This window comes from Microtus oregoni, unplaced genomic scaffold, assembly GCF_018167655.1.
Source record: "Microtus oregoni isolate MIOR12 unplaced genomic scaffold, Mior012 000071F_ref0000514, whole genome shotgun sequence".
NCBI classification, from domain to species: Eukaryota; Metazoa; Chordata; class Mammalia; order Rodentia; family Cricetidae; genus Microtus; species Microtus oregoni.
This window is the reverse complement of record NW_024543978.1, coordinates 591,724-606,728: the sequence shown is the minus strand read 5'-3', so window position 1 is coordinate 606,728 and position 15,005 is coordinate 591,724. Positions and strand designations below refer to the sequence as shown.

General features: G+C 49.2%; 1 protein-coding gene across 1 annotated transcript; it reads right to left on the bottom strand.

Moving 5' to 3' along the window:
* Positions 1 to 730: 730 nt before the first annotated feature.
* On the bottom strand, positions 731 to 9,649 carry Stmn3 (stathmin 3). Its single transcript, XM_041641887.1, has 5 exons — positions 9,499 to 9,649; positions 3,229 to 3,324; positions 2,831 to 3,006; positions 1,550 to 1,741; positions 731 to 1,099 (listed from the first exon to the last, which is right to left on the bottom strand). The coding sequence occupies exons 1-5, from the start codon at positions 9,515 to 9,517 to the stop codon at positions 1,040 to 1,042; spliced, it is 543 nt and encodes a 180-aa protein (XP_041497821.1). The 5' UTR covers positions 9,518 to 9,649; the 3' UTR covers positions 731 to 1,039.
* Between the last annotated feature and the right edge of the window lie 5,356 nt (positions 9,650 to 15,005).

Below are 15,005 nucleotides of genomic sequence, written 5' to 3'. Positions count from 1 at the left end.
CAGGATGGATACGGAAAGGGTGACTTGGGAATTCTGACATTCCAGTATCTGAATTTGCAGGCAACTGGTCCTAAGGAACCTCCCACCCCCAAGAACTCCCTAAAAATTCATGGCTGCTACTTTCTCACACCTGACCATGCCTGCCAGCAAGTGAAGTAAAATTCCAGTCCAGGAGCATTCTTGGATTAAAGCTCAGGATAGGGAAAAGGTTGCAGGATTCCAAAGGGTTATAAAACCTCTGAGGGGTAGGGGCATTGAGGTGGCCTCCACAGAAGGCCTCAGTCAAGGTGTGGCGAAGAGCATGAACTTCTGAGACAGTAGGAACAGTAGGACATGTCCATGCTGCCCATGACTCTCCCAGCCACAGAAGCTCATGGCCTTTGGTGGAGAACGCCTACCCCAAACCAACTCACGTGAGAGAATACTCTACCACAGCCCTTGTGCAATGACAACAGGCTCTAAAATTGGCCTGGGTGACCTCAGGATTCCTGTGCAAACACATTGGAATGTTGTAACTCTCACTCTCCAGCTCTAGCATGCTCTGCAGCTCACAGGCTTCAGGCTGGCAGCAATGACAGAGCAGACCCAACCTACTCTGGGGTCCCCAGTCTTTCTCTGTCTTCTTCAGAGTCTCTCCACAAAGTTTCCCATAAAATTACAGGCAGGTGCCACTGTCTGGCCGTGCAGAAACTGGGGAGTCTGAGAACCTGAATGAGAATCCACAAGTTGGTGCCACTGCCACTAGATTTATTAAGGTTGCCAACACATCCACTAAGAGGGCCACCAAGAGAGCCCCAGCCGCGCCTGGCCTGGCGTCTGAACAGGGGACCATATCTCCTGCCTAGGGAACTCCTTTAGGGAGAGTCCAAAGTCAGACACATTATAAGGACTGGACAGTTCGGAGTGTGGGAAGAGAAGCAGGAAGCTAGAGGTGCAAGGGAGCGGATAGGAGCAGGAACAAAATTTGCATCTAGACAGAATTGAACAAAACAAGAACAAAACCCGAAAATATTCTCGTAGCTGCTGGGTCCAATGCTCCTTAGCCAGACATCTCCTCCCGCTGCTCCTTGTTCCTGCGCACCTCAGCAGCATGCAGCTCCTGTGAAGACAGGCAGAGAAGCCCTGAGGAGCGGTCAAGGGTAAGGATGCCCCTAGGAACTTCCATATGTATACAGGCGGCAGGAGTCACGGCACTCCAGGAGTGCCGGAGCCACTGGGCTTAGTGATCAGACAAGGGACTGGGCATCTTACCCCCAGCGTAAACAAATTCCATCCCCTCTTGGAGCTGAGCCCCATGAAAATGCAAATTCCTTCAGAGCGCCTCATAATTAATTTAACCATATATTACTGTGATAGTTAAAGGTGTCTTACTAGGATCAGGTTCTGGGCCTGATTCCAACGTTGAGGAACGTGCTCAACTAAAAAGAAAAGTCTAGAAAGACGTTATTAGAACCCCCTTTTCACTCAGTGTACAGACCGGATCCCACACCTAGAACCTGCCCATCAGTGATCACGCCCCCCACATCAATGCCCCCAACCCTGCTCCCACCTTCTCACGCAGCCGCTCGCGCAGTGCTGCCAGGTGAGCCTCGCGGATTTCCTTGCTCAGCTCCATCTTGTAGTTGAGTTTCTCCTCCGCCAAGCGGCTAAAGTTATTGTTTTCTTCCAGCGCCTTGTGCAGCACCTCGCGCTCGTGCTCACGCCGCTCGGCCAGCTGCTTCAGCACCTGAGCCTCCTGGGTCTGTGCAGAGCTAGGAGTTAGTAAGGAGTCCAATCGCTAGACAAACCCTACGTTCACTTGGCCATGACTCGCTGTCCTGCCGTCCCAGCTCCACACAATACTCTAAGTCCCTGGCACTATTTTCTCTGTGCTTAGGGGCCTTATACTATCCTACGTCCCATCCCAGTTTGCCTGAGACTTCTGGGGCTTTTGCACTGAAAATTCTGCTGCCAGAAGCCGCTCCAGTGCCAGGTGAACCAAAATGGCTTAGTCACAGAGTCTCCTTGTTGGACTGAGAATTCTGGAGCCCACGGATGTTGAAGTTGTGGGGCTTCTCCAGACCTCCCCATACAACTCCAGGTTGAACACTAAGCTGGTAGAGATGCAGCTAGGTCAGCTAGGTCCCAGCTCTCCACTATTGCTCAGCAAAGAGAGTGTCCACAGGAATCTGGGAAGGGACATCGTGGTGCTACGTTGCCCTATCCTGCTGGGGAAAGGAGTGTCTGGGATAATGGGTAATCAGGTGTATAGGATCCCTAGAGTGATTAGCTCCTGGCCTAGGCTGCCTCCTGAATGATGCTGGGCACCCATAGGTACATCAGTTTTCAAGATAAACTTGCTGATCCTGGGTTCTACTGTGCATGAATTAAGTAATTTCCCCTGTCCCATTGACTTTGCCTCTAGGATCTCAATCCTAGAACAAATCTTGTTCTCTGTGTTTCAGTTTCAAAGGGGCTAGAATGAGGAGGGGCTGGGAGCCCCATTCATATCTCCCAGGGCTCCACTGAACTACATAACCAACCAAACCAAGGGTCTTTAGAGGTGAGACTTTTTCTTCTCACTCTTCTGCCTTGAAAGGGGTGCTAGCCTCTGCTTTATGTCCCCAAGGCTCCTCCTGGAGGACACAACCTGACCTCCCTCTGCCAGGATCAAAGTTGAGGTCCCCCTCAAGAATGTGGTTCCTGTTGCCCTATGTTTGCCACAATCTCAGCACCATCCTTTCTCATCTCATCCCATCCCATCCTCAGCAGCAAGTCCTACACTCCCCAGCCCAGTGCTCCCATCAAAGAGCCTGGGCAGTGACGCCAAGTGTATGTGGAGAGTTCTTGCCTTCCTCCGCTCCTCCGCTGCCTCCAGCCGCTTCTGCAGCTCCTCCAAGGAAGCATCCTTCCTCTTGGGGGGAGAGGAGAGCACAGGGCTCTCTGGAGATAGGTCAGAAGGAGACTTGAGAATGACCTCGAAGCTCTGGCCAGAGGCTCGCTTGTCCAGCTGCTTCACCTCCATGTCTGCAGGGAAGACCAGATGGGGACTTACGGAGGCCTAGCCAGGGGATACAGGTGGTATGAGAGGCCTTCTCCCAGCACACATCCCAACAGGGTTGAGAAGGGGTCCCTCCCCCCAGGATGACTCTCTGCAGCAGCCAGCCAGGCCACAGTATTACCAGAAGTCGAGAAGAAAGATGGCCATGCCCTAGCCGAGCAGGGCCAGCAGCTGCCTGGGTAACTCACCCCCATACTGGTAGATGGTGTTGGGGTGAGGCTGTGAGTAGAAGCAGGAGCATATCAGCGACAGCACAGACAACTCCTTCATCTTCTCCTTGTAGGCTGTGGACGTGAAGTCAAGGTGAGCTGGAACCATGACCATTCTTATCTAGTACATATTTGATTTTCGCTTTGTTTTGTTTTGAGGCAGGATCTGGTGTAGTCCAGAGTGGCCTTAAATTCACTACGACCTTGAACTCTATCGTCTGCCTCCGCTTCCGAAAGGCTGGAGGTACCGGTGTGCATCACCTTGCCTCTGTTTGTTCTGAGACATTAATGTACACCTGGAACTCATCAATGTACACCAGGCAGATATTTTTAACTCATGGTCCCCAAAACTAGGATTATAGGTGTGCACTACTGTGCCTGACCTGTCTCTGAATACTTTTTTTTTTTTTTAAATATTTATTTATTATGTATACAATAGTCTATCTGTGTGTATGCCGAAGGCCAGAAGAGGGCCCAAGATCTCATTACAGATGGTTGTGAGCCACCATGTGGTTGCTGGGAATTGAACTCAGGACCTTTGGAAGAGCAGGCAATGCTCTTAACCGCTGAGCCATCTCTCCAGCCCTCTGAATACTTTTTGTATGTTCCTCTCTTCCTACTGTGATCTGAATGTTCCCTTCCCACATTAGGAGGTGAGCAGGTCATAAAGATACAAATTAGAATAAAACCTTGTCTAAAATGAGAAAATCAAAACAATTTTGGGTTACAGTTTGTGTTTTGTTTTGTACAGACTCCTGAATGAAACTAATGACCTTACTGCATAGGAGCCTTCAGCTCTTCCAACACGTGAGTGAGGTCACAAGGACACACCTACGGATGAGGAAGCAACCTCCACTAGTCAAGCAAGCCTAGTGGCACCTTGACTTTGAGTTTCTAGTTTATAGAGAAAAAAAATCTACTTTTTAAAAGAAACACCCAGTCTTAAGGTATTTTTTTTTTCTGATTAGTCTGAGCAAACTATAATATTTATGTCAGGGTCTTTGTCCTGTCTTTTTTTACTTAATCACTATTCTGTGTCTTTTTTTATTTATTTTTTTTTTATTTTGTATGCATTTGTGTCTTGCCTACATGTATGTCTGTGTGAAGGTGTAGATCCTCTGGAACTGGAGTGGCAGATAGTTGTGAACGGCTGTGTGGGTGCTGGGAATTGAATCCGGGTCCTCTATAAGAGCGGTGAGTGCTCTTAACCACTGAACCTTCCCTCCAACCCCTCTTGTGTCTTTTTCTTTCTGGATTTTTACTTGCTTGTTTTGCTTGTTTGTTTTTTTTTTAAACAGGGTGTTACTCCAGTCCAGGATGGCATTTAGCTCCCCATAATCCTCCTGCCTCAACTTCCTGTGTTAAGGTTACAAATGTAAGCCATTATGTCCAGCTGTTTTGAGTCTTTCTGTATCTCTGGTTATAGGTGTTCAAATTGTTTCTTTCTCAGAGCATACATTTCTAGGATTACACGTAACTTTGTATCTTTTTTTTCCATTTGTTGTTGTTTAACAGGGTCTCACTATGTAGTCTTGACTTTCCTCGGACTCCTTATGTAGATCAGGCTAGCCTCAAACTCACAGAAATCTGCGAGTCTCTGCTACCATTCTCATGACCAGGACAAGCACAAATGTAGGGAACTCTCTCCATATCCCTCCCTTTCATTCTTGCCTCCCCCCCTTCCGTTTTTCCCTTCCTCAAAGACTGGATCTTGATATATTGCTCAGAATGGCCTTGAACTCTCTGGTTCAAATCCTCCTGCCCTCAACTCCCAATAGCTGAGACTCCCACCTGTAGGGGGTCTGTCTCTGGCTTGTAAACTTAGCTGTAAACTAGCATCTCAGATACTACCTCTGCGTCATTTACCACTCTGAGGTGAATCTTCGTTCTCTCCAGACATCCACTCACTGCCCTTTCAGGTAGGCTTGCAGCCCAGGTTCCACCAAGGACAAACACAAAGGAGATGTCCACTCAGCCCTACAAATCCATTGCTTCCTACTAGATCAAGTGCCCACCATCCAGTGTCCCTGCTACCCAACCAGAAAAGGAGGCAAGCCTGATGCTATGACCCTGACCCCAGATAGGAAAAAAGAGACAATCACTTTTTTGTTTGTGTGTGTGCGTGTTTTGTTGTTGTTGGGTTTTGTTTGTTTTCGTGTTTGGGGGTGGGTTGTTTTGTTTTTTTGAAACAACGTTTTTCTGTGTAGCTTTGGCTATCCTGGAACTCACTCTGTAGACCAGGCTGGCCTTGAACTCACAGAGATCTGCAGGCCTCTGCCTCCTGGATGATCTTCCAGAGGACTGGGATTAAAGGCATGAACCACCACAGCTTGAAGAGACACTTACTTTAAAAATGATAATAATCTTACTGTTGTGAATCCATTCACTTGTGAACCAGCTCCTCGGAGACTACTATTTTGGTAAAGTCCAAGAATTTTTCAAGCCCAGTACAGTTATTCCCTTCCACGGGGACAATGCTTGGTCTTAGTCTACTGGGGTGACACTAGCAACGCTCACTGAAATGCAGTTTTTAGATGAGCACTGTTTTCCCCTCCATTCTAGCAATTCCCAAAGTCTGGTAGGATCCAAGTCTCAGACCTAGGTCTCTAGATAGACAGACACAGAAGAAGAAGAGAAGGAGGAGGAGGGGAGAGGAGGAAGAAGAGAGAGAAGAGGGAGAGGAGGGAGAGAAGAAGGAAGAGGAGGAGGAGAGGGAGATGAAGGGAAGGAAGAGGAAGAGGAGGAGGAAGAAGAAGACAGCTTCCATGTCTGATTACCTACTAGCACCTTTTGAGGGAACCAACAAGAAGAACATAGACAAACATTTAGATAGACCAGAAACTTTATGAACAAGTTTTACCCAGTAATTTTTAAAAATTGAGTTGGGCCAGGTGGTGGAGGTGCACGCCTTTAATCCAAGCACTTGGGAGGCAGAGGCAGGTGAATCCTTGTGAGTTCGAGGCCAGCCTGGTCTGCTAGTTCCAGGACAGCTAGGGCTTACACAGGGAAACCCTGTCTTGAAAAATACAAAAACAAAAAATTAAGTTGGACCAGGCAGTGGTGGTACATGCCTTTAATCCCAGAATTTGGGAGGCTGAGGCAGGTGGACCTATGAGTTCAAGGCTAGACTGGTCTACAGAGCGAGTTCCAGAACAGCCGTGACTGCACAAAGAAACTCTGTCTCAGAAGAAAAAAGGAGTTGGCACAGAATTAAGGATATGGGGTAGAAATGGCCAAAGCTTTCATGGTAAGTTATGTCCTTCCATTACAAACACAAGGGAATGCTGTTTTGATTTAAATTTTCTAATAACTCAGATTTATTTGGAAGCAGCATGGAGCCCATGAGGCAGTAGACAGGGCAGAAAGGAACCTCAGAGTGGGCAAGTCAGGGCTAGTCATTGTCTTCAGAAGAACTTGAGAAGGAAAAAAAGAGAAAGCCAGAAAGGGGCAGGTCTCAAAGGGACTTCATGCTTTTATTTATTTTATTTTATATGTATGGGTGCACATTTTTCTCTGTAACTGGAGTTACAGAGGTTTGTGGGCCACTGCCATGTGAGTACTGAGACTCAAACCTGGGTCCTCTGGAAGATCAGCCAGTGCTCTTACCCGAGTCATTGTTCCAGTCCCTTGCTATGAGCCTTCTTTCTTCTCCCTTTCTTCTAACCCCTCCCTCCTTCTTTCTTCCCTTCCTTCTTTTCTTCCTTCCTCCTTTCTGGCTTTTCTTTCTTTTTTTTTAACATTCATTTATTTATTTATTATGTATACAATATTCTGTCTGTGTGTATGCCTGCAGGCCAGAAGAGGGCACCAGACCCTATTACAGATGGTTGTTAGCCACCATGTGGTTGCTGGGAATTGAACTCAGGACCTTTGGAAGAGCAGGCAATGCTCTTAACCTCTGAGCCATCTCTCCAGCCCCCTGGCTTTTCTTTTTTAAGACAAGGTAAACTGTAGCCTAGGCTGACTTTGAACTCACTACCTAGCAAAGCCTGGCCTTGAACTCCTGATCATCTTGCCTCCACCTCCTGAACGTAACATGCCTAGCCATGTTATGTTTTGTTTTTCATAAACAACAGAGACTCATGTATTTGTGCTATGAATGATTAATCCAAGAAAGGAGGTAGAGGGGCACGCTCCCGCTCATGTGATAAAGAACTAACAGATTTGAGAGATTAATGGTAACAAGCCAGTAGATATCTTGTATATCTTGAGGAGGTCAGTCTTGTGCTGAGGAGACAGGAGGAAAGGAGTAAGAAGAGGGTCTTGGCTAGGGCAGGACAGACCTGGACCAGAGAAGCCAGAGAGAAGGAGTTTTGTTGCCTTCAAGTCTGAGCTTGCTAGCACCTACTTCCCTGCCAGTCCTAATGTTCCATATTCTCATTTCTCATCTTGTATACAAACTCCTCATAGACTGTCCTCATAGGTCAGGCCAGGAACCTGGTGCCTGACAGTTGCTCAAAGGACATTTCTGCTTGTGCCTGAAACATTCACAGGGAAAGGACTGCAGGTTCATAGCAGATAACATCAAGTTTAAGAACCTGTACCAGGAGGCTGTCTTCCAGATAACTCCCCCTTCAGGATGGGGGAGACTGGCAGGGATTCAGGAAGCAGTACCAGCCTGGCAGTACCAGCCTGGCAGGTGTGAGCATCTGGAAAGAAGTGTAGGGTCCCTGAAGTCAAAGTTTGAAAAATAAGTGTTCAACTGGCAAGTTGAACCATATGTTGTAGCTGCAGTCAGGGGCACGGTGTCCTGTGGTAATGGACGTTCCTTGGTATGGCATCTCTCAGTCTGAGAGACCATGAGGAACTTTCTTCCCAGAAGACAGATCTTCAAGGAGCAAACAGAGAAGTGATCACAGATAAGGCCTGCTTTATGACCTGGTTGAAGGAAGGTGAGCACCACAGGACAACTGACCAGGAACTGGTACTTTAGAGACAAAAAGCAAAAGGAAGACCTTACCTGGGGCTGATGGGCCAGGTCTGGCTATAGCACAAAGCTGAGATTGGGTCCATGTTTTTGGAGTTGGAGCTTAAAGGGTCTTTTACGCACGAGGTCCCCTCCTAGGATGATACTGAAATTCTCCAGGCATGAGGGGTGGGCTCAGGGCGGGACCGCGTGATGGGTGGAGTTTGTACTTAGGGCCAAAGCCAAGGTGTGGAAGAAGCACACGTTGACCTATTTGACCGCCGAGATCAGCCTTCTGGGCTGAGCGAAAGGAAAGGCAGCAAGAGCTTGTGGTTCTTAGAGAAAAGCAAGGTCAGGAGGGGTGGTGTGTGTGTGTGTGGGGGGGGGGGTGTCATGCGTCCTGCAGTCTCAAACGCCCAGAAAAAAAAAGACGAAGCCCTGCTGGGGCTGGGGGACTGGGCGGGGCATTCAGTGTGGGAGGGGCTGTCCAGCTTTAGGTTCTCAGGTCAGGAATGGAGCCTCTGTAACCACTCCGGAGCCTTCTCCGCATGCTTTCGACCCTCTATGCAGTCTGAGGTGTAGGAGACTCCCTACGAAAGCAGACCCCACCACACCCCGAAAAGGTTTGGAAATGCAACAACCTCTCCTCCCCTAACACCCAGCGGCGCAAAGGGCGGAGGTTTTTCTGGCTGGAGCAGATGGCCCTAGCGTAGTCGCAGAGGGTGGTCCCAGCTGCTGCGGTCACAGAGGGGAATCGAGGTGGAGAAGCCTCGCTTGTTGCGGACTCAAACCTTCCTCCCCGCGCGGTTCAGAGGTCCCCTACTGTGTTCCCCTGCCCCTCCCCCCACTTCTCAGAGACTGAGGTCCAGGCTTCTGCAGAGGGTCCTGCCTCCCCCGCCCCCCGACTCCCTACGAAGACTCAATAGCACTGAAATCCAAGGTCGCTGGAACCGTAGAGGAAGGACCTCCTAAAGCCACTGCAGGCACTTTTATCCGCAGGCAAGAATCCGCAGAGCCACTCTGTCGCAGTTACACCTTGGCCCCGCACCCCGGCGCCTGAAGGGGCAGTGCGCCCCGGAGCCCGACTTCATGCAATGATGCCTAGGGCGCGGCTCCTGCCCCGCATCCGACTGCTACTCCCCCCCGCACTTGAGTCCCCTCCAGCCCTTGAGAGCTCCGTACCCCCGTTCTTGCAGGGCCAGCCCAGCCTCGCCATGCACAAGGTTCAACACAGGAAAACGGAGTCAGTAACTTATTCCTGCGAAGGGCAAGGCCTCTGCTTAGACAATGGCCTCTGCTCAGACCCACCGCGGTCCCACGACACCCCAGGCCCCCAGCCCTACCAGATACGGTGCTGGCCATGGTGCTGGCGGCGGCTGGGGCTGCGGAGGCCGGAGGGATACGGGCGGCGTCTGGGAGCTGCAGTAGGCGAATGCTGCAATGCTGTGGAGGGGGGAGGGAGGAAGGGCGGGCGCGGCAGGAGGGGGAGGGAGAGAGGGATGGCTGGAAGGAGAGGGGGTGGAAGGAAGGGGAGGGGAAAGGAAGAAAGAGAGGAAAGGGAGGGAGACAGAGAGACAGACAGACTAGTCTAGTGAATGAACAACCAAGGATAACTATCAAAGGGAAAACAGTGCGAGGGGATGGAGGGAGAGAAGAGCAAAGGATGTAGCAAGAGGCCTATGTTTCATCTGCAGACAACCGTGGATGACACTTCTGTAAGATGGTTTTGTGTGACTTGGAGGATATGAAAACAAGACTCATTCCCAAGAACAGGCAAGGAAGGAACAAGGCTAGCTAGCGTGGGGCTGTTCCATAGTCAGGGTAGGTGACAGAGGCTGGGGGAGGCTGGCTGACCACTAAGCCCTTGTCTGTGCTAAAGGGAAGGGATTCGATTCGCTGATTTGCAAGGGGTGAGACTGGCCTGCAAGAATATCTGAAGTAACTCAGTGCCAGGGAACAAGCAGGTTCTGGTTAAATAAAGGGAATAATGAGGCTTATGATTTGATGGGACCTCAAGGCAGGTTCTAGAACCAGCTTTGACATTCTTTATTGGGTGGATAAAGAAATTCTTACCTCTCCGGGCCTTTGCTTCTTTGGTGTAAGATGAAGCCAAAATGCCAGACCCCAGCAGACAGAAAAGAAAGACGTGCCAGAGCTGAGTGTATACATGTAGTTTTGTTCTAGTTTCATTTCTGTGGTGATAAAATTCTCTGGTCAAGGGCCGGGTGTTCATGCCTTTAGTTCCAGCACTTGAGAGGCAGGATCTCTGTGCGTTCCAGGCCAGCCAAGGCTACATAGTGAGACCCTGGGGTGGGGGTGGGGGTGCAAAGCTCTGGAAAAAAGCAACATAAAAGGAGGAGGATTTATTTCAGCTTACAGGTTACAGTCCATCACTGAGGGAGTCAAGGCTAGAACCTGAAATCAGATCTGTTTGCTATTCATAAAGCATTAATTACCTCTGACCAAGAAACCCAGTCACTTTCAAGGAAATGAAGCAGGGACAATGGAGAAATGCTGCTTTCTGGCTCAAAAGCAGGTTTATTTTAGCTAGCTTTCTTTTCTTTTAACTTCCCTTTTATTTATTCTTTGTGCTTTTCACATCATGCCTCCTGGTCCCACCCATCTCCTTCCCCTGCCCAAATAAAACAAATAAAATTTAAGAGGAAAAAAAAAAGGAGGAAAAGGGGAGAAGGGGAAAATGTCACCATGGAAGCTATGGAAGCTACAATGTGACACAGCGAGTCACACAGTAAACCATTTTATCCATACACTTTTTATATGTAGGTGTTCGTTGCAAAGAGTCTTTGGCCTGGTTTGAGGCTCCTGGTCTCTGCTACACCATCAACACTGGACCCTCACCCCAGTCTTCCTGGACATCCCACTGCTGCCCTGTCAGGGAGATCTTGCAGCCCTGGGTCCACAGGACCAGCTTGCCCCCCACCCTGTGCTCCAGTAGATCACAGATGGGGTGGATGTTGGAGTGGGCCATCGTATAGCCCAGGTTCTGAGTCTGGATAGTTGCAGGGCTGGTCAGCCCACCAGTTCTCCCCTGTCCTCACTGCCAGGGTGAGCTCTTTAGAATTTCCCTGGCTAGTTCACCCCTAGCAAGAAGGAGTGAGGGGTGAGGCCTGTTCTCCTGCTTTCACGTCCTCAAGGTCGGTTCTCCCACACCAACACCTTCAAGGCCAGCTCTCTAGTGTTGCCCAGGCAAGGTGTAGGGGCCACTCTCCCAAGTGCTGCAGCTGAGGAGGGCAGGGACAGCTTCCCACTCTTACAACCTCAGGACTAGCTCTTTCACCTGCCTCAGGTGTTTATGGGGGTATCTCCCCCCCCCCGCCTATGTTGCCAGATGACAGATGAGTAATGGGGACAGTTCTCCCAAACTCACAACATCAGGCTTGGCTCATCCACACCTCCACCAACAGGGTCAGCTCTACTGTGCTGCCCAGGCGAGGTGCAGGGTACACCTTCCCAAGCGCTGCAGCTGGCAAGGGGGAGGATCACCCGTACCCCCACCCGTCACAGGTGGCAGGGTAAAGGGGGAGAGGGAGATGTTGTCAGCTGTCCCACTCTCTCACCTCAAGGCTTTCTCACCCATACCTCTGCCAACAGAGTCAGCTCTCCCAGGCTGCTAGGTGAGGAGCTGGTAAAGGGGAGGGGTCAGCTCACTTGTCTGTCACAGGCAGTAAGGAGTGAGGAGTAAGGAGGACATCTCTTCCCTACCCACATCACCAAATGACAGACAAGTAGTGGGAACAACTCTCCCATGCTCACAACTTCATGGCTGGCTCACTCATATGTCCGTCATGTGCAGGGCTAGCTCTATTGTTCTACCCAGGCAAGATTCAGGGTCTGCTCTCCCTAGTGTTGTAGCTAGTGGTGGGCAGGGACAGCTATCTCAGTCTTATAACCCCAGGGCCATTAGCTAGAATTCTTATATAGCTCAGGACAACCTACCCAGGGATGATCTTGCCTATAGCCAGCAATTAACAATCAAGTCAGTGCCCGCAAAGACATGAACACAGGCAAATTTTGACTCAGGCAATCCCGCAATTGCAATTCCTTTCTCATGCGGTTCCAGGCTAAGGTACAGTCAACCAGGACAAGTGGGGAGCCTGGTTTGCCTTTCCTGAGGAGAGAGCCTGATGTCCAAATGGAGATCTCATCCACTTTTGCGATGGAGCCACTGAAGTCAAGAGAAGAAGAATTGTTTCACAAGCATTAACACATAAGGCTAGGAATAAAACTCAGAATCCTCCAAGACTTGAATGGAGAAGAGGCAGCTCAGAAAGGCAAAAGTCAGTGGCAAGGCTAAGGACTAGGTATATGTGGGGCCAGTCCAGTAGGGTTCCACACAACCTTGGACCTTACACCTAGTATATATACCCGAGCCTGGGCCTATGAATCTGACACTTGTGATTAAATTGCATTATATGGAACAGAATACCTTCAAAGGGAATGTCCAGTGGACCCAAATAACAGGAACCTTTCTCATACTATCCCCAGAATAGTCTTCATGGAAGCCTTTTCTGACCCCTAGCCAAAGGAGCCTCCTCACCATTATTTCATTTATTTATTTTTATTTATGCTTATCACAATCTCCTTTTTTCCGAGACAGGGTTTCTTTGTGTAACAGCCCTGGCTATCCTGGAACTCACTTTATATACCAGGCTGACCTTGAACTCACAGAGATCCGCCTGCCTCTGCAACATGAGTGCTGGGATTAAAGTTGTGCACCACCACTGCTTGGCACTTATCACAATCTTATATGTGGTTGATTTATATCTACCCTGTGATTGTTAGAGTATTTTGTCCACAGAGAATCCTTTGGAGTCTGCCAGAGTAGACATTGAATCCAATTTGTTGACTTGATTGATATTTCTGGATTTTTTATATTGATTGATATTGCATCCTGTGTGAGACTTGCTATATCCTGCCTCAGTTACCCCCCCCCCCCCCCCCCGCCGCCAACCTCTTCATCTCTCAAATTAGATTCAGGAGAATAACTTCCACATGGTTTGTTACTAGAGTTATTAGAATCAGAGAATGGGCTCTGGCAGCCCTAAAAAACACTGTGCATGGCAGCTCGTTCTAAATACATCAATTATGTAGACAATGCAATAGTGAAAGCAGAAAAAAAAAGATTTCTTCAACATGGCAACATTAAGCAGAGGAACAATGAAATCCAGTTATCTTCCAAGTGATCTTTAGGGTTCTGACATAGGTTTGGGTTTATTTAGAGGACAAGAAGTATGATTACTAAGCAGTCGTGGGTCCTAGCCATTATCGTCCTGGTTTCCGTCTCTGTGGCAAAGTGGTCTGACTAATTGCATAACTGTAAAATTTCGTTCCCTGAGACAAGTTCCTTCTCCAGCTGGTGCCACTTCACTCTTTTCCTTCCTTTCCTGGGAAATTCCAAATTCGTGGGGGTTCACTGATTGAAGAGTGTGATTGTCGAAGGGAGGATAAGGATCTCTTTAGAACATATTTATTCCTGCCAGGATAGTTTTATTGGAAGCTGTCCATGCTGCCTCAAAGCAACTATTTATATGCTATGGACCTAGCGTTACCTTGCTATAAACCCAGGAAACACATGAATCAGTTCAGGCCTCAGCTCCACTAGTATCCCATGAAGTCTTGTCTGTGCTTGGTGCCCATCCCGGTGTGTATGGCCTCCCTAATCGTCAATTTCCCAGTGAAAGCTAGGGTCTCTCTCTCTCTCTCTTTTTTTTTTTTTTTTTTTTTTTAGTTTTTCGAGACAGGGTTTCTCTGTAGCTTTGGAGCCTGTCCTGGCACTAGCTCTTGTAGACCAGGCTGGCCTCGAACTCACAGAGATCCGCCTGCCTCTGCCTCCCGAGTGCTGGGATTAAAGGTGTGCGCCACCACCACCCGGCTGAAAGCTAGGGTCTCAAAGACTGAAACAAGTGTCTCCTGGCAGTGTATAGACGTGTCAGGGTGTTCTATAAGCATGATCTCACATGCTTGAGTATGGGCATATCTGTAGGAAACTACCTGGGTATTAAAGAGAGCCAAAGAAAAGTTCTGAACAAAGTTCGAAACATCAATTTCTTTCTGGTGCCTTTTGGAACATATTAGGGTTGCCTGAAATAAACATCTCTGATGTCAGGACTGCCCTCAAGGACCGTGCTGCTCTCTCTTCCCGGGAGCTCCTAGTAGACTGTCAACTAGTGCTAGGTGCTGGAGATTTAGAGGATTTACCCTGATTGCTGGGGGGGGGGGGGGGGGGGGCTGTGGGTGGGTGGGGACTTGATTGGTAAAAAAGCTGGATCCAGCCTAAGTGAGAGAGAAGGTAGTGAGGACTCTTAATCGGGAGTCCTTTAATCCCAGCACTCAGGAGGCAGAGGTAGGCGGATCTCTGTGAGTTCGAGACCAGCCTGGTCTACAGAGCTAGTTCCAGGACAGGCTCCAAAGCCACAGAGAAACCCTGTCTCGAAAAAAAAAAAAATCGGGAGTCCTAGGCGAGATGCAGCCATTTATGGATTTTATATAAAAGTGATATTCATGCTCCAGCTGTGAAAAGATGCCTCTTGTGAGGCGAGGTCAGCAACACGAGAAAGCCAGGATCTGTGCGGACAATGGTGGCCTGGCCAAGTGAGCTAGTAGACGACAGAGGATTGAGCTCACGATGCAGACGTGGAAGACGAGCAAGATTCTAGATGATGGCAACGGTAGGTGCTCTGGCTAGACTACATATGCGGCCAGGTCCCCTGCGCGAAACCGGCGCTCTGGCGTCCAAGGCGGGAGAACCTGCAGTGCGAGAGGTTGGGGGAATTGTTTCCGCCCGGACGGCAAAGCAGAGGACCGGAAAGGAGGAGGCGGAAGTACAGCT